Source organism: Syngnathus typhle, linkage group LG6 (genome assembly GCF_033458585.1).
Source record: "Syngnathus typhle isolate RoL2023-S1 ecotype Sweden linkage group LG6, RoL_Styp_1.0, whole genome shotgun sequence".
Classification (NCBI taxonomy): Eukaryota; Metazoa; Chordata; class Actinopteri; order Syngnathiformes; family Syngnathidae; genus Syngnathus; species Syngnathus typhle.
This window is the reverse complement of record NC_083743.1, coordinates 19,704,834-19,724,644: the sequence shown is the minus strand read 5'-3', so window position 1 is coordinate 19,724,644 and position 19,811 is coordinate 19,704,834. Positions and strand designations below refer to the sequence as shown.

At 46.4% G+C, this 19,811-nt stretch overlaps 3 protein-coding genes across 3 annotated transcripts in view; 2 read left to right on the top strand and 1 right to left on the bottom strand.

Moving 5' to 3' along the window:
* Positions 1-19,598, bottom strand: part of LOC133156229 (lactadherin-like) — a 35,402-nt gene extending 15,804 nt beyond the window's left edge. Inside the window, exon 1 of the mRNA XM_061282056.1 lies at positions 17,396-19,598. Within this exon, the coding sequence (XP_061138040.1) occupies positions 17,396-17,543 (148 nt within the window). The 5' untranslated portion in view covers positions 17,544-19,598. The remainder of the gene's footprint in view (positions 1-17,395) is intronic.
* LOC133156227 (uncharacterized) lies at positions 805-3,670 on the top strand. The gene is made up of 2 exons (XM_061282051.1): positions 805-1,989; positions 2,129-3,670. The coding sequence occupies exons 1-2, from the start codon at positions 1,982-1,984 to the stop codon at positions 3,327-3,329; spliced, it is 1,209 nt and encodes a 402-aa protein (XP_061138035.1). The 5' UTR covers positions 805-1,981; the 3' UTR covers positions 3,330-3,670.
* Positions 7,202-9,165, top strand: LOC133156228 (uncharacterized). The gene is made up of 2 exons (XM_061282053.1): positions 7,202-7,481; positions 7,621-9,165. Exons 1-2 carry the CDS (start codon positions 7,474-7,476, stop codon positions 8,819-8,821), a joined length of 1,209 nt encoding a protein of 402 aa, XP_061138037.1. The 5' UTR covers positions 7,202-7,473; the 3' UTR covers positions 8,822-9,165.
* Positions 19,599-19,811: the final 213 nt, after the last annotated feature.

Here is a 19,811-nt window from a genome sequence, read left to right as displayed (position 1 = left end):
GCTCTAGAGCATTTTCTATTCGGCCTCCAGAGTTTTGGAATGCCCTACCAATGGATATTAGGACTGCTACCTCAGTAGAAACATTTAAGACACGTTTAAAGACACATTTCTATGACATGCCCTTTAACTAACCTGTAGTGGCCGATTCGGCTGGAGTTTGTTTTCTCTCCCTCTCCACCCCCGACCTCCCCCCTCCCTGGCCGGGGAGGTGGTTAGGTGGCACCCATGCTGACAGCGGCTATCTGGATTCTCGTGGGCCAATTCAGGATGGGGGAACTGCAGCTCAACCTCCTCGAAGACACTGCCAGGACAATTGAGGGCTTCTTCGGCAGCCTTTCACTCTGACATGAACATCCACTTTTTATTTCATTGATTTTCATATTGTATCATTTGTGCCCTCTCTGCATCCATTTCAACCTGGTGATCCTGAAAGGGGGATCCTTCCATCTGTGGTCCCTTCTCAAGGTTTCTCATTTTCCCCCGGTAGGGTTATTTTGAGTTTTACCTTGCCCTTTTGGGAGCTTAAGATCAGGGGATGCTTTGAGAATAATTGTCAATTTTTGTCTATGTGAAGCCCTTTGAGACTGCTTGTGATTTAGGGCTATACAAATAAACTTGACTTGACACATATAAGTCACTCCTGAGTATAGGTCGCCCCCCTACCCAAAGTATGAAAAAAGAACGCGGCTTATAGTCCAAAAAATACGGTATATAAATGTATTATTTATTTATATAAACGCCGGTCCACGAAAACATTTCTGACACGTAACCGGTCCGTGGCGCAAAAAAGGTTGGGGACCACTGATTTAGTAGAAGGTGGCTACAGATAAAAGTTTGAGTTTATTTTGAAAAACATACAGATCACTTACTTAAGTTCAGACGCACGCAAAACCAATGCAGCTATATAATAACTCTGCTGCAAACATAGGTTAACGCACTTGGGTTGAAAACCCAAGTAGAGATACTATCCACGATACTAACGAGGATCATGCCCTGTGTTGGGGCACGATGGACTGCTTGGCGGGAGAAAGAAAAGGGAGGGGGCAGAAAGGGGAACGCTCACGTAACACATGCGCGTATAACTATTATGTGGATTTTAACCAGGGCTGTGGACTCGGACCCGGACTCGGGGACTCGGACTCTGTCATTTTTGCTGGACTCGGACTCTGTGCTGATTTTGACCGAGTCCACCAAGTCCGACAATAAAGAAAATACGTTCAATTTTACTTTCATCATGCTGCTGAGAATGCGCGTAGGAATACTGTCCACAGCTCTGCTACGGTTACAGAGGCGTTGCTACACTAATAGGAGGGTAGATTGTGTCTGTAGCAACGCTGATTAGCTAAAGAATGCAGTGTGGTGTAAATTAGCACTCAACCACCTGTTCGTCTCCCATTGTTGGCTGACTCATCCGCGAGTGAGATCAGATAAGAGATTCAAGAGTTTTTATTCGCCATGTTTGAGCGTGCCAAACAAGGAATTTGACTTCGGTAAAAACACACCCTCTGTTCAACATTTAGGTGACTAACAACACTCAGGACATGTGAATAATGGCAAAAACAGTGTAGACAAATTCAAAAAGATAACTTGAATTGCCGCTTTCCTGTGGAACAATGCAACTAAACCTTTGCTAGACTTTATCTACTTAGTAAATTAACACACAATAACAATAAGTAACTTGTCCTAAACACTTAAACAAACATTGAGTAAATATGGGATAACTTGTACGCAACTACTTCAAACTGTATATAACGCTTGACAAAGAAAAACAGTTCTGTTTAACTAAAGAATGCAGTGTGGTGTAAATTAGCCCTCAACCAGCTGTTCGTCTCCCATTGTTGGCTGACTCGTCCGCGAGTGAGATCAGATAACTTGAATTGCCGCTTTCCTGTGGAACAATGCAACTAAACCTTTGCTAGACTAGAACAAAAACCCAAAAACGACGGCGACACCTGGTCCATCGCAGACGGCTCAGACATCGATGATGAAGTAAGTATAGTCTGAAATGTTTTTTTACATTTTTACAAATGATGAAAAATGTGTCGATCAAAACTCAAAACGAAAATTGCAGATAGTCAGATACATTATTACTTTGGCCATTTCACTAATGATTTTATTTTTTTCTCAGGTTTGTGACAGCGAAAGTGACGCGGAAGACGATCCAATACATGGTGGACCGTGAGGAGTTTCAAAAGTCGGTCATTTCTCTGATTGTTCATGATGGCCTCTCGCTCGTCACATTCCAGCAGTCGGCTATGCGGACACTGCTAGGGCCTGCTGCTAATCAGCTCTCTGTCAGCCTAGACAGAGATCAGATCCGCCACATGGTGGTGGCTGAGGCCGACAGGTTGAAGGAGGAAATCAAGTCGGAGCTGAGCCAGGAATGCGTATTCATCAAGGCAGACGCCGCCACCAGGCTCATGCGGAACTACATGGGCATCAACGTCCAGTACTTCCGCGACGGGGAGATTAAAATCAAGACTCTTCCCATCAAGGACACCGACGGGGGGCATGACACTGAGGCGGTCAAGAATGTCATCAACGCCGTCATCAAGGATTTTGACCTGCATGTCCTCTCCATCGTCGTCGATAACGCAGCGACCATGAGCAAAGCCGTGCGGCTCATCAATGAGGACGACGAAGATGCTGATGATGAAAACGAAATGGATGAGGACGAGGTGGGCGTCAATCTGGACGACGAGGTCCAGCTTGAGAAGTTCGCTGGGATTCAGGATGCCGATTTTCGAATGATTCATCACATGCGCTGTGCTATTCACACGCTGCAACTGGCAATTCGTGACGGATTGAAGGCGGAGCATGTCATGAAACTACTGGATAAAGTCCGACGGGTGGTGAAGAGACTGCGGACCCCCAATCTGCTTGCTGTCCTCCGTCGTCGAGGAGGTCTTCTCCCTGTCGTCGATGTGCCCACCCGTTGGGGAAGCACCTACCTCATGACAAAACGGCTCCTTCATCTACGAGAGCATGTCCAGGACTTGGCGGCTGCTTCTCCGGATCTTCTCCTTAACGAGTCAGAATGGAAGAAGCTTGAGACCTTGGCCACAATCCTCAAGATGCCACACGATGTCACGGTCAAGCTCCAGTCGGCCTCAATCACCCCCGGCAGCTTTCTCAAGGAGTGGTCGGCCTTGAAGGCAGCGTCGCGCAAGCAGCCCCCTCTGGCTTCACCAATCGCCAATTCAATGGAACAACGAGAGGACAAGCTCTTCGACAATGATTTTTTTTCTGGCAGCCATCTTCGTCGATGCGCGTTACCGCATTCTCCTCAGCGAAGAGCAGATGGAGCGCGCCCCTCCGTGCCGTTGTGAGGCGAATCCGGTCTCGTACCCACCAGCACCTGGAAGTACCGTCGATGGAGGCCGAGGTTGATTGCTGCACACCGACGGAGGAGGATGAGTTTGAAAAAGAACTTGACAACATTGAGCGCCTCCAGCGTTTGTCGGCCGCCACCTCGCCAACCGACATAGATGAAGAAATTGGGGCAATGTTGGCACTTGGTCGAATGAAAGCAATGCCAATCAGCCAAGTCAGCGTAGAGCGCCTGTTTTCCGGGCTCAGGTTCATTATGTCTGATCAGCGCGGTGCGATGAAGGCTGACTTGGTTGAGGCGATTTTGTTCCTAAGAACAAACTCAAGTCGTTGAATTGAAACTTGAAAGTATCTGTTTATTGTATTTTGTTTATTTGTTTAATAAACCAAAAAGCCATCGCAAAACTGTTGTCATTATTTAGATTTTGATCTAAATTAGCCTTGAATAAAGACTAAGCAGTCACATGAATTAACAGAAAAAATGGACAGCCGGACTCGGACTCATGGTCAAGAGGCCGGACTCAGACTGGGACTCGGTACAAAAATCCGACCGAGTCCACAGCCCTGATTTTAACCATCTGTAAAGGTATCTATAACAGTACTGAAATTGGGCAATTTGCTGGTCCGGTTCATATATGCCTGCCTTCAAGTTTAGAGGGCACTACCTTTAGGGGGAGCATTAAAGGTTAGGGTTAAAGGTCAGGGGGTTGCTGTTCGCGAGTTAGCAGGTTAGGGGTTAATTATTAGGGTTTGGTTATTGTTAGGGTTTTAGAGTTAGCGTTAGGGCTTGAAGTTAAGGAATTAGGAGCCTCAGGCCAACCAGATTCCATTTATTCCATTAATCACTGACATTCAGTCGTCAGGTCTGTGTCACATGGGCTACCAATCGGAATGTAACGGGGTCAGCTGGTCTACAATGGGGCTCATTGGTACAGGGGAATGATTCTTGCATGATTCTTGCTTAGGGTGCATGATTGCCCGGGTTTAGCTCCCGGACGAGCTCTTCTTGCAAACACTGGTGTCTGGCATTATGTGGAGCGTTTGACAGGCCAACGTTACATGGTCTGCCAGTTCTTGCTGTGGCTCGTTGGTCTAGGGGTATGATTCTCCATTTGGATGTGGGAGATCCTCGGTTCAACTCCCAGACGAGACTTTCTTCAAAACATTGCTGTTGATCAACTAGCCCAATTTAATCTTGGGCGCTAGCCCGAATCCATACACGGTGGATGGCAATTTTAGAAGTGAAATGAAGTTTATTGGATTTGCAGACAATGTGCAATCATTATTTCAACAAACTCAAGGGTTCATGGAAACGAGGGTAGGTGCATAAGCACTAAGAACTGTCGCCGTCTGGTTGTTGGCCAGCACCAGACGGAGGGTCATCAGGCGCTCACTGATTCCCACAGGGAGTTCAGAGAGCTGACTGATCAGTTGGTTCTTGATGGCAAAACCAACCCCATGGATCCTAGGCTCATCTGTGGCCTTTCCTTTCCAGAAGAAAGTGTATCCACCCTTTTCCTCCTTCAGATGACCTTCCTCTGCCCGTCGGGTTTCTGAAAGAGCAGCTATGTCAATCCGGCATCTTCTCAGTTCCCTGGCAATGATGGCGGTTCTCCTCTCCGGCCTATCACTTGTTACACTGTCCATTAGCGTGCGCACATTCCATGCTCCAAAATTCATGTTTCTGTGTTTTCGATCGCATATTGGTGATCCCTCTGAAGGCGGTAATCCAGTCGTGAGGTTTGAGGCAGGCTATGTTTAGGGCACCTTTTCTAGCCCCTTCCCCCTCAGGGGTGAGCAGAGTGGATCCTAAAAAGGGCTGCTCAGTCGTGTATGCAGCTACCAAAGAGCTCTTTCTACCTCGGTCCGAGAGCCCAACGATCATCTAACATCCACCGCCTGATGAGCCAGCTTGTTTCTAGGGGCTTCCAGACTTCACAATCCTGACCCCGTTGCCACTTACTGGTCGCCACAGGACTTTAATCCGGGATGTAAGGTGGATTCCCTGAAAAAGACGCCTGTGCATGACTTTGTTTAAAGTGGGGAGACTGGTGCACAGACAGTCACCACACTGTCCTTGACAGATCGGGGTCAGAGTCCAGGGGCAAGGAGACCAAGACGACTGGTGACCCTTTTCTGCTGCAGCCTTCCCAGCCGTTGTGACGCCACCCCTTAGGTCAGCCATCATCCTCCGCCTGGTCCACCGTTGAGGTCTTCACTATTTACCCATAGCTGGAGCTGTTTACCCACAGTGGTTGATGGGCAGTAGGGCGTGTCCACACACCGGTGGGCCTACATGCCACATCTCTTTTTCCACTTTTCATGACATTTACTTTGATACAGCGAATCAGGTCGCAATGTCAAATTTGTGCTACCACATAAAAAGCTGTCAATAACTTTTCATGATAGCCATGTTCCCATGAAACGCCGTCTTGGTTTTCAGGGGCGATTGTCTCTAAAGATAGATAGATCTTTATTTGTCATTGTCACATGTACAACGAAATTTAAAAAGTGCCAACCGATCCGCGCATGAGATAAAAAAAAAATAATACAAGCTAAAACCCACAGAAGAACAAACACAGACATAATCATTTACGTTTAGCTGCATTCAATGCGACTACCGCTGTAGGGTAAAAACTATTGGCAAATCTGCTAGTCCTTGACCTAAGTGCTCTGTAGCGTCTGCCTGATGGCAACAGTTCGAAAAGGGAGTGGCCAGGGTGGGAAGTGTCCTTCAGAATGTTCTGTGTTTTTTTGAGACAGCGGGTTCTGTGTCGGTCTTCCAGTGTGGGGAGAGGGCAGCCAATGATCTCCTGTGCTGTGTTGATGACCCCTTGGAGTTTTTTCCTCTGAGCAGCAGTGCAGCTGGAGTACCAAACACATATACAGTACGTTAAAGTGCTTTCTATGGAGCAGCGATAGAAGGACACCAGCACTCTTTGTGTAATGCTGTGCCTCCTCAGCACCCTTAAGAAGTAGAGTCTCTGCTGGGCCTTTTTAAGCAGCTCGGAGGTGTTCACGCCCCAGGTGAAGTCCTCCTCGATGTGGACACCCAGGTAGCGGAAGGAAGACACCCTCTCCACCCCGTTGATGATAAGTGGTGGAATGTCCGTTTTATTTTTCCTCCAAAAATCAATGACCAGTTCTTGGGTTTTAGCCGTGTTTAGGAGCAGATTGTTCTCTCCGCACCACTCCGATAGCCGGACCACTTCGTCCCTGTAGGCAGAGTCATCCCCTTTGAGATGAGCCCCATCACGGTTGTGTCATCCGCAAATTTCACGATGGTGTTGCGGGGGTGCATGCATGTGTGTAGAGCGTGTAAAGCAGTGGGCTCAGTACGCAGCCCTGTGGGGAGCCGGTACCAAGACTGAGAGGTGTGGATGTATGACGGCCCACTCTCACCCTCTGGCTGCGACCCGTCAGGAAGCTCTTAATCCACCTGCAAGTATTATGTGGAAGTCCCAGGCCCTCCAGTATGTCCACCAGTCTGTGGGGGGGATGGTGTTAAAAGCAGAGCTAAAGTCCACGAAGAGCATCCGCACATAGCTCCCCGGCTGCTGCAGGTGGGACAGTGCAGCGTGGAGGGCTGTAGCTACTGCGTCCTCTGTGGATCTATTTGCCCTGTAGGCAAACTGGTGGGGGTCAAAACCTCTGAACAGGAGTGCTGTGATGGGACCCCGTACCAGCTTTTCAAAGCACTTCATGACCACCGGGGTGAGTGCGACTGGCCGGTAGTCATTAAGGCTGGTGATGTGGCGTTTCTTGGGCAGGGGGACTATAATGGAGGATTTTAAACAGGATGGGACGGTGGACTCGGTAAGGGACTGGTTGGAAATCTTTGTGAAGACTCCAGCCAGCTGATCTGCGCAGTCCTATGGGATAACTTGTACGCAACTACTTCAAACTGTATATAACGCTTGACAAAGAAAAACAGTTCTGTTTAACTAAAGAATGCAGTGTGGTGTAAATTAGCCCTCAACCAGCTGTTCGTCTCCCATTGTTGGCTGACTCGTCCGCGAGTGAGATCAGATAACTTGAATTGCCGCTTTCCTGTGGAACAATGCAACTAAACCTTTGCTAGACTAGAACAAAAACCCCAAAACGACGGCGACACCTGGTCCATCGCAGACGGCTCAGACATCGATGATGAAGTAAGTATAGTCTGAAATGTTTTTTTACATTTTTACAAATGATGAAAAATGTGTCGATCAAAACTCAAAACGAAAATTGCAGATAGTCAGATACATTATTACTTTGGCCATTTCACTAATGATTTTATTTTTTTCTCAGGTTTGTGACAGCGAAAGTGACGCGGAAGACGATCCAATACATGGTGGACCGTGAGGAGTTTCAAAAGTCGGTCATTTCTCTGATTGTTCATGATGGCCTCTCGCTCGTCACATTCCAGCAGTCGGCTATGCGGACACTGCTAGGGCCTGCTGCTAATCAGCTCTCTGTCAGCCTAGACAGAGATCAGATCCGCCACATGGTGGTGGCTGAGGCCGACAGGTTGAAGGAGGAAATCAAGTCGGAGCTGAGCCAGGAATGCGTATTCATCAAGGCAGACGCCGCCACCAGGCTCATGCGGAACTACATGGGCATCAACGTCCAGTACTTCCGCGACGGGGAGATTAAAATCAAGACTCTTCCCATCAAGGACACCGACGGGGGGCATGACACTGAGGCGGTCAAGAATGTCATCAACGCCGTCATCAAGGATTTTGACCTGCATGTCCTCTCCATCGTCGTCGATAACGCAGCGACCATGAGCAAAGCCGTGCGGCTCATCAATGAGGACGACGAAGATGCTGATGATGAAAACGAAATGGATGAGGACGAGGTGGGCGTCAATCTGGACGACGAGGTCCAGCTTGAGAAGTTCGCTGGGATTCAGGATGCCGATTTTCGAATGATTCATCACATGCGCTGTGCTATTCACACGCTGCAACTGGCAATTCGTGACGGATTGAAGGCGGAGCATGTCATGAAACTACTGGATAAAGTCCGACGGGTGGTGAAGAGACTGCGGACCCCCAATCTGCTTGCTGTCCTCCGTCGTCGAGGAGGTCTTCTCCCTGTCGTCGATGTGCCCACCCGTTGGGGAAGCACCTACCTCATGACAAAACGGCTCCTTCATCTACGAGAGCATGTCCAGGACTTGGCGGCTGCTTCTCCGGATCTTCTCCTTAACGAGTCAGAATGGAAGAAGCTTGAGACCTTGGCCACAATCCTCAAGATGCCACACGATGTCACGGTCAAGCTCCAGTCGGCCTCAATCACCCCCGGCAGCTTTCTCAAGGAGTGGTCGGCCTTGAAGGCAGCGTCGCGCAAGCAGCCCCCTCTGGCTTCACCAATCGCCAATTCAATGGAACAACGAGAGGACAAGCTCTTCGACAATGATTTTTTTTCTGGCAGCCATCTTCGTCGATGCGCGTTACCGCATTCTCCTCAGCGAAGAGCAGATGGAGCGCGCCCCTCCGTGCCGTTGTGAGGCGAATCCGGTCTCGTACCCACCAGCACCTGGAAGTACCGTCGATGGAGGCCGAGGTTGATTGCTGCACACCGACGGAGGAGGATGAGTTTGAAAAAGAACTTGACAACATTGAGCGCCTCCAGCGTTTGTCGGCCGCCACCTCGCCAACCGACATAGATGAAGAAATTGGGGCAATGTTGGCACTTGGTCGAATGAAAGCAATGCCAATCAGCCAAGTCAGCGTAGAGCGCCTGTTTTCCGGGCTCAGGTTCATTATGTCTGATCAGCGCGGTGCGATGAAGGCTGACTTGGTTGAGGCGATTTTGTTCCTAAGAACAAACTCAAGTCGTTGAATTGAAACTTGAAAGTATCTGTTTATTGTATTTTGTTTATTTGTTTAATAAACCAAAAAGCCATCGCAAAACTGTTGTCATTATTTAGATTTTGATCTAAATTAGCCTTGAATAAAGACTAAGCAGTCACATGAATTAACAGAAAAAATGGACAGCCGGACTCGGACTCATGGTCAAGAGGCCGGACTCAGACTGGGACTCGGTACAAAAATCCGACCGAGTCCACAGCCCTGATTTTAACCATCTGTAAAGGTATCTATAACAGTACTGAAATTGGGCAATTTGCTGGTCCGGTTCATATATGCCTGCCTTCAAGTTTAGAGGGCACTACCTTTAGGGGGAGCATTAAAGGTTAGGGTTAAAGGTCAGGGGGTTGCTGTTCGCGAGTTAGCAGGTTAGGGGTTAATTATTAGGGTTTGGTTATTGTTAGGGTTTTAGAGTTAGCGTTAGGGCTTGAAGTTAAGGAATTAGGAGCCTCAGGCCAACCAGATTCCATTTATTCCATTAATCACTGACATTCAGTCGTCAGGTCTGTGTCACATGGGCTACCAATCGGAATGTAACGGGGTCAGCTGGTCTACAATGGGGCTCATTGGTACAGGGGAATGATTCTTGCATGATTCTTGCTTAGGGTGCATGATTGCCCGGGTTTAGCTCCCGGACGAGCTCTTCTTGCAAACACTGGTGTCTGGCATTATGTGGAGCGTTTGACAGGCCAACGTTACATGGTCTGCCAGTTCTTGCTGTGGCTCGTTGGTCTAGGGGTATGATTCTCCATTTGGATGTGGGAGATCCTCGGTTCAACTCCCAGACGAGACTTTCTTCAAAACATTGCTGTTGATCAACTAGCCCAATTTAATCTTGGGCGCTAGCCCGAATCCATACACGGTGGATGGCAATTTTAGAAGTGAAATGAAGTTTATTGGATTTGCAGACAATGTGCAATCATTATTTCAACAAACTCAAGGGTTCATGGAAACGAGGGTAGGTGCATAAGCACTAAGAACTGTCGCCGTCTGGTTGTTGGCCAGCACCAGACGGAGGGTCATCAGGCGCTCACTGATTCCCACAGGGAGTTCAGAGAGCTGACTGATCAGTTGGTTCTTGATGGCAAAACCAACCCCATGGATCCTAGGCTCATCTGTGGCCTTTCCTTTCCAGAAGAAAGTGTATCCACCCTTTTCCTCCTTCAGATGACCTTCCTCTGCCCGTCGGGTTTCTGAAAGAGCAGCTATGTCAATCCGGCATCTTCTCAGTTCCCTGGCAATGATGGCGGTTCTCCTCTCCGGCCTATCACTTGTTACACTGTCCATTAGCGTGCGCACATTCCATGCTCCAAAATTCATGTTTCTGTGTTTTCGATCGCATATTGGTGATCCCTCTGAAGGCGGTAATCCAGTCGTGAGGTTTGAGGCAGGCTATGTTTAGGGCACCTTTTCTAGCCCCTTCCCCCTCAGGGGTGAGCAGAGTGGATCCTAAAAAGGGCTGCTCAGTCGTGTATGCAGCTACCAAAGAGCTCTTTCTACCTCGGTCCGAGAGCCCAACGATCATCTAACATCCACCGCCTGATGAGCCAGCTTGTTTCTAGGGGCTTCCAGACTTCACAATCCTGACCCCGTTGCCACTTACTGGTCGCCACAGGACTTTAATCCGGGATGTAAGGTGGATTCCCTGAAAAAGACGCCTGTGCATGACTTTGTTTAAAGTGGGGAGACTGGTGCACAGACAGTCACCACACTGTCCTTGACAGATCGGGGTCAGAGTCCAGGGGCAAGGAGACCAAGACGACTGGTGACCCTTTTCTGCTGCAGCCTTCCCAGCCGTTGTGACGCCACCCCTTAGGTCAGCCATCATCCTCCGCCTGGTCCACCGTTGAGGTCTTCACTATTTACCCATAGCTGGAGCTGTTTACCCACAGTGGTTGATGGGCAGTAGGGCGTGTCCACACACCGGTGGGCCTACATGCCACATCTCTTTTTCCACTTTTCATGACATTTACTTTGATACAGCGAATCAGGTCGCAATGTCAAATTTGTGCTACCACATAAAAAGCTGTCAATAACTTTTCATGATAGCCATGTTCCCATGAAACGCCGTCTTGGTTTTCAGGGGCGATTGTCTCTAAAGATAGATAGATCTTTATTTGTCATTGTCACATGTACAACGAAATTTAAAAAGTGCCAACCGATCCGCGCATGAGATAAAAAAAAAATAATACAAGCTAAAACCCACAGAAGAACAAACACAGACATAATCATTTACGTTTAGCTGCATTCAATGCGACTACCGCTGTAGGGTAAAAACTATTGGCAAATCTGCTAGTCCTTGACCTAAGTGCTCTGTAGCGTCTGCCTGATGGCAACAGTTCGAAAAGGGAGTGGCCAGGGTGGGAAGTGTCCTTCAGAATGTTCTGTGTTTTTTTGAGACAGCGGGTTCTGTGTCGGTCTTCCAGTGTGGGGAGAGGGCAGCCAATGATCTCCTGTGCTGTGTTGATGACCCCTTGGAGTTTTTTCCTCTGAGCAGCAGTGCAGCTGGAGTACCAAACACATATACAGTACGTTAAAGTGCTTTCTATGGAGCAGCGATAGAAGGACACCAGCACTCTTTGTGTAATGCTGTGCCTCCTCAGCACCCTTAAGAAGTAGAGTCTCTGCTGGGCCTTTTTAAGCAGCTCGGAGGTGTTCACGCCCCAGGTGAAGTCCTCCTCGATGTGGACACCCAGGTAGCGGAAGGAAGACACCCTCTCCACCCCGTTGATGATAAGTGGTGGAATGTCCGTTTTATTTTTCCTCCAAAAATCAATGACCAGTTCTTGGGTTTTAGCCGTGTTTAGGAGCAGATTGTTCTCTCCGCACCACTCCGATAGCCGGACCACTTCGTCCCTGTAGGCAGAGTCATCCCCTTTGAGATGAGCCCCATCACGGTTGTGTCATCCGCAAATTTCACGATGGTGTTGCGGGGGTGCATGCATGTGTGTAGAGCGTGTAAAGCAGTGGGCTCAGTACGCAGCCCTGTGGGGAGCCGGTACCAAGACTGAGAGGTGTGGATGTATGACGGCCCACTCTCACCCTCTGGCTGCGACCCGTCAGGAAGCTCTTAATCCACCTGCAAGTATTATGTGGAAGTCCCAGGCCCTCCAGTATGTCCACCAGTCTGTGGGGGGGATGGTGTTAAAAGCAGAGCTAAAGTCCACGAAGAGCATCCGCACATAGCTCCCCGGCTGCTGCAGGTGGGACAGTGCAGCGTGGAGGGCTGTAGCTACTGCGTCCTCTGTGGATCTATTTGCCCTGTAGGCAAACTGGTGGGGGTCAAAACCTCTGAACAGGAGTGCTGTGATGGGACCCCGTACCAGCTTTTCAAAGCACTTCATGACCACCGGGGTGAGTGCGACTGGCCGGTAGTCATTAAGGCTGGTGATGTGGCGTTTCTTGGGCAGGGGGACTATAATGGAGGATTTTAAACAGGATGGGACGGTGGACTCGGTAAGGGACTGGTTGGAAATCTTTGTGAAGACTCCAGCCAGCTGATCTGCGCAGTCCTTCAGAACACGCCCAGTGACGCCGTCAGGACCTGCAGCCTTCCTCGAGTTGATGGTCCGCAGCGTGCGCCTCACCTCGTGCTCCTTCACTGTGAAGGTGAAGCTGCTGCGGTCTGTGGGATGTGATGTGGCCGCTTCAGGTGGCTCGGACTCGAACCGGGCAAAGAAGGTATTGAGGACCTCTGCCAGTGAGGCATCCCCTTCAGCAGCTCCGATGGTGGTTCTGTAGTTGGTGAGATGCTGGACTCCCTGCCACACCTGCTTGTTGTTGTTGCTGTCCAGGTGATCCTCAACCCTCTTTTTGTAGGCAAGCTGGGCCTCTCTGATGCCTCTCCTCAGGTTGGCTCTGGCTGTGCTGTAGAGAGCCCCGTCTTCAGACCTGAGGGACAGCGCGATGTCCCTCTCCTCCAGCAGCCGAAGGACCTCCCGGGTCATCCAGGGCTTCTGGTTGGGGTACATCCATATAGGTTTATCCACTGTGACAGTGTCTGTGCAGTGCTTGATATAACACAGAACACTGTCTGTGAACACGTTCAAGTCCCGGTGTTCGAAGATGTCCCAGTTAGTCCTGTCGAAGCAGTCCTGCAACTGCTGAGAGGCGTCATCAGGCCGAGTTTTAACAGTTTTAGTGATGACGGGAGCTGATCTCATGATGGTGGTATATGCCGGGATTAATAGCAGTGACATACGGTCAGACTGGCCCAGGTGAGGTAGCTCTTTTGCCCTGTAGCCTAGCTTAATGTTGGAGTAGACCTTGTCCAGAGTGTTAACTCCTCTAGTGGCACATTTGAGTTTGAGTTTGAGTTTATTGTTTAGCACATATTATTATAGCAATAACAGTGCAAGGAGGGAGACGAAGCCTAGGGCTTGTAAAGAGCTCCACTCCAGTACAAACAAAGTGCAAAAACAAACAAAGCAAACAAAGCAAACAAAGTGCTGTGTCGTCAAATGTCATTCAAGTGTTTTTTAAAAAAAGAAAAATACATATATACATATATATATATATACATACATATACATACATACATACACACATACACATATATACACATACATATATATATACATATATACACACATACACATATACACACACACATACATACCCACATATATACATACATACCCATATACACATATACACACACACACATACACCTACATACATATATATATACATACACACACACACACACACACCTACATATATATACACATATACATACACACATACACCTACATATACATGCATACACACACACAAGTAACCAAACAAAAGCATAACAAGCTATATATTAATTCGTCATATTTATACATGCATACATAGTACGAATGTGTATGCATATATACATAAACAAATACACTATACAAAATGAGAAACAAGAGAACAAAATAGTCACATAGCGATGTTGAAACAATCAAAGAGACACCAGGTAGGAGTAGCTTAGAGGGGACAGAAGAAACTGCAAGCAGAAAATAATAAAAACAAGGAAGAATCAGAGTATAAATTGTGGTTTAAGTTGATCTCCTTAGTATGAATCAGCTTAGTGCGGTGGAGTAATTATGGTACTGGTAGGATCATGAGTAGAGAAGGTGGTCTTTCAGCTGCTTTCTAAAAGCAGCCTGTGAAGATATGGATCGGATGTGGATTGGTAGCTCATTCCAGAATGAGGGCCCTCTAAAGGAGATATTATATTGATGGCGTGATGTTCGACAGGAAGGTGGGTGGAGATTGTCCCTCTGTCTTGTTGGATAAGAATGAAGATCAGATGCAAATGTGAAGAAATTATAAAAGGTGGCTGGAAGACAGTGTATCCTATATATATATTTGTGGATGAGTAGACAGGTTTGATGAATGTTTACTTTATCAATTGGCAATAGTGAATAATTTTTAAACAGCGGTGCCGTTGGTTCATATCTATTCGAGAAAGAGATCATTCTTAGGAACTTTTTTTGTATGATGAGTAATTTGTTGAGGTATGTTGGATATGTGGCTGCCCAGACTGTGTTGCAGTAATTAAGAAAAGGAAACAGGAAGCTATAATACAGAGTGAGATGAGCAGAAGGATGGACCAAGGGACAAACTTTTCGTAAAATACCTAGCATTTTCATAGATCTTTTGCAAACCAAATCAATGTGTTCAGACCAGTTTAATTGTTTGTCTACTATAACTCCTAAGAATTTGGTGCTAGCAACTTGATGGATTTCGTTATTGTTTATGTAAATTTTGGTCTGTTCTTTGGGGTAAGATTTATTTATATTGCAGAAGATCATGAAGTTACATTTTTTTATATTGAGTGACAACTTATTTATTTTGAACCATTTTGTAACAGCGTGCAATTCAGTATTTACACTTGCAATGAGGAAATTAAAATCATCGTGGGTGGCAATAAGATTAGTATCGTCCGCAAATAACAAAGGGAGAAAATTTGAACAAGACATGGAGAAATCATTTATGTACACCAAAAATAATAGAGGACCCAATATTGAGCCCTGCGGGACCCCAGATAGTATTTTCGATCTGTTCGAAGAAGAACCATTTATATATACATATTGTTCTCTGTTAGCGAGATAGTTTGTGAACCATTTCAGGGCAGAATTGTTCACTCCATATCTCTCTAGCTTAGCGATAAGGATCTTATGGTCGACGGTATCAAATGCTTTACTTAAATCTAGGAAGACACCAAGAGCGAAATTCTTATTGTCAAGAGCTGTTGAGATATGGTTGACAAGCTGAAGCAGTGCATGCTCAGTAGAGAATTTTTTGCGGAAACCATATTGATGTTTATAGAGAATATTGTTTGTTTCTAGGTGCTTTGCCAATCTTGAATAAACCATTTTTTCTAGAATCTTGGAAAAGCATGGAAGAATGGATATAGGTCGATAATTACCATATTCATTTGTCTCACCAGCTTTGAAAATAGGAATGACTTTCGCAATTTTTAGTTCTTGGGGTACAATGCCAAACTTTAATGATAAGGAGAAAATGTGTGTCAGTGGAATTTTTATTGAATGGATGATTTTCTTAATAAGTATGCTTCTGATCTCGTCATGGCCAGGGGCCGTGTTTTTTAAGCTCATGACGATGCTGTAAACTTCCTCAACACTAGGGGGGTCAAGAATAGAGAGTGAAGGAAACTGCCCTGTAATTAGGCAACAGGGGCTTGTATCAGAGGTTGAGAAGCTAGACGCCAATGTAGCGCCAACATTTATAAAGAAATCATTGAAGCCATTAGAAATATCTATTGGGTTAGAATGGGCTCCATTCTTCCCCAACATCTCACTTGGGGTAGATGTGTTAGGTTTTTTGCGATGTAATAAATGGTTGATAAGATTCCATGTTGTTTTGATGTCACCAGAGGCTTGTGTAAATTTATCAGCATAGTAAGTTTGTTTGGTTTTCCTTAATAATACTGTAAAATTATTTTTATATTTCTTGTATGTTTCTATATTTATAGGGGTGGGATTTGCAATAGATTTTCTATATAGTTTATTCTTTTTACGTGAGGATTTTTTAAGTTCATTCGTTATCCAAGGTTTCCCCTTAGAGTTATTTTTGCGACTAGAAATTAAAGGAAATGAGTACTCTAATGCATTTGTGAGTATTGTTTGAAAGGAGTGATAAGCTTTGTTGACATCTTGCAACAGAATAACCTCATTCCATGATACAGAACTGATGATAGATACAAAGGATACCATGTTTTCCTCAGTAAATTTACGGAATTTGATTTGATCACCAATATGACTTTTGATTTTCGGACCACTATTACTGTGGATGAAATGGAAGACAGGAAGATGATCAGATACATCACAGATCAACAGGCCAGATGTTATCTTGTAGTCTAGAGAATTAAATAAAATGTTGTCAATGAGAGTGGCCGTTGAGCTTGTGATCCTGGAGGGTTTGTTAATAAGAGGGAAAAAGTTACTGGAATATAATATATTGAGGAAGTCTGCTGTATGTGACTGCTTAGTTTCAAGCAAATTAATATTATAGTCACCAAGTAGGACACATAATTTGTTTTCTTTGTTTATGATTTCTAGAGTAGAGTCGAGGGCTTCATTGAAGGTCATTTTATCAGAATCTGGTGGTCTATATATACATCCAATTATCACGTTTTTGTTGTTTGTAAGTGAGCAAGATGAGAGTTCTATAAACACAGATTCTGCTACAGTCATATCAAAGTTAACACTTAGATCCTTTCTGGGTGAGAATTTGAAGTTGTCATTTACATACAGTGAGACTCCTCCACCTTGCTTGTTTGGTCTGCAAGAGTGTATAGGAGTGTAGTGAGAGAGAGGGTAGCTAGATGTATTATCAATCATCCAGGTTTCAGTAAGAGCTATTACTGAAAAGGAATGTGTTAAGGTTGATAAATAGGTTTTTAGACCATCATGATTTTTAGAGATACTCCGTATATTGAAGTGGACAGTGGCGAATACATTTGTTTGGCAGTGGCCAGGAGGAGTATTGCACAATTTGTTAAACATTTCTTCAGAAAAATATTCACATGACAATTTAACAGATTTTAGGGGAGTATAATTAGTATCTGGGTTAAAGAAGGACTCATAGATACCAGCATTAGCATTCTCTAGATCAAATGAATTAAGTAATAAAGAGTCTAGATTTGGTGGGACAGAAATTCCTGCATTTGCGAGAATGTCACTAGATGGCATGAAGGGTGTGAGGGAACTGTCTACCTGAGATGGATGTCCTCCCTGCCAGTCTCTGTTTGCCATATTGTACTCCGCTGTAATCCACCATTCTCGTCCGGAGGGTCCATAGGTACCAGATAATGGTCATCAATTCAGCCATTGTAGATGTTAGGTTCCCCCACCACCAGGCCATATTTCTTCAGTTCCTCCAGTTCACTCACAACGAGAGTTTTGACATCTTCTGGTGTTGCTCCGTTCGTTTTAATCCATACCTTGCAATTTCTGACCCACGTTGCGAGAATCTTGTTTTCCTTCTTCAGTTTGCGTGCGTTCCAGGCTATCTCAGCATTCTTCTTAGTGAGGTGCTCATTTAGGTAAACACCCGTTCCCTGTAGTTTCCTCCATTGCTTCAGAAGATCCACTTTATGTTTCCTATTGATGAATCGGATAATAATTTTCGGAGCATCTTTTGGTCGTTTTTGATTTCTTGGGAGTGTGTGACAAGCGGTAATGTTTCCTTTCTGGAGTTCCATATGCCTACTCTTGAAGAACTGTACCACCTGATTTTCGAGCGTTGACAGTTCGTCCGAAGGAGAGTCATCTGTCGAGAGATCCGGAGGACCCGCCGCCCTGGCATAGGAGCGGTGTGATGTTTTAAGACCAGAGATTATGAGGTCTTCTTGCCGGGAATACTGCTCCAGAGCATCAACTCTCCGTTCAAGCGACAGGATTTTTTCATCTTTCTCTTTGGACGCTTTCTTAAGCTCCGTTAGTTCAGACGTTAGCTGGAGCAGGGTGGCTTGCTGCTCTAAGAGTGTGGTAATGTCTTGCCTTATCAAGTCAATAGATGATTTAAGTTCATCATAGCCCTCATTTTTTTTGGATGGCGGCATAGCGTAAAGTTTGTAAATGTAGACCAGCTAGCCGTTTTAGCTGATTTCCTTGTTAGCGAATACGTTTCATTCGATTGTTTTTTTTTTTAAACAATTTAGTTGTATTGTGTGTGCGTGTGTGCATGCGTGCAGGCAAACATGCTGGTGGAGACTAGGGAGTGCTGCTTTCAAATCTGCATGATTAAAGTCCCCTGCCATGATGTGGACTGCGTCAGGATAACTGCTCAGCTGGCTGCTAATACTGCCATGTAATAGTCCAATAGCTATCTTAGCATTAGCATCCGGAGGTATGTAAACAACAGTCGTCATGACTACGGTAAATTCATGAGGGAAGTAAAAGGGCCTGCATTTAATAGTCACATACTCCAGGTCCGGGCAGCAGTGACTGTCTACAGTCACCATATTAGTACACCAGTTGTTATTGACGTACATACAGAGCCCCCCCTCCCCCTTGCTCTTTCCGGAGTTCTCAGTCCTGTCATGACGCTGTGTGGTGTAGCCTGCTAGCTCGATAGCAGAGTCCGGTATGAGTGGATGAAGCCAGGTTTCGGTGATCAGTACCATGCAGCAGTCCTTCACGGTCTGGTTCGCAGACATCTGTAGCCTTAGTTCATCCATCTTGTAAGCAAGAGACCTGGCGTTGGTAAGAAACAGGCTAGGGAGCGGTGGTTTGAACGGCCGCTTCCGTAGCCTGGTTAGCGCGCCGGCCCTGCAGCCTCGTTTCTGCCTCCTCTCTCTGCGCTGCCTTCGCTTCCTCCCAGCGGGGATGGTGATCCAAGGGGAGCCGGGGCGCCTGATGATATCCTCCGGTATGTTTTGCGAGCGGTGAAACTCCGCTGCGACACTCAACCCGCAACAAACACCTATCTTGAGGAGCTTCTTGGGAGACCGCCTGGGAATACCAGGTGCTGTAAGCTTTTTTTTTTCCACTTCAATTGTTAAAGAAGATTTTGACAACACCCATTACGTATGGCATTCGGAAACTACAAGCCGAGTTTAAACTCCGACATTGAAACTATAACCCGAGTTTCAAACCTATATTGTGTGGCGTCATCCATTGCATTGTAGTTCACGTCTTTTACCGCTAGAGAGCAGACTATGTACAGTGAATAAAGAGGCTGGCTCCCTGTGAACTCAAAGCAGACTGATTGAATGACTATAGACCTATCGCACTGACATCTGTGGTCATGAAATCTTTCGAGAGGTTAGTGTTGAACCACCTGAAGGATGTCACGGGCCCCCTGCTTGACCCCCTCCAGTTTGCCTACCGGGCAAACAGGTCAGTGGATGATGCGGTCAACATGGGACTGCACTACATCCTGCACCACCTGCACACCCCAGAAACGTACGCCAGGATCCTGTTCGTGGACTTCAGCTCGGCGTTCAACACCATCGCTCCTGACATACTCCAACAGAAGCTCATCCAGCTTGCGGTGCCTGCCTCCACCTGTCAGTGGATCACGAGCTTCCTGACCAACAGGAGACAGCGTGTGAGGGTTAGGGTTAGGGTTATGCCCCCCAAGGGCATCACATCTGACACCCGGACCACCAATACTGGAGCCCCTCAG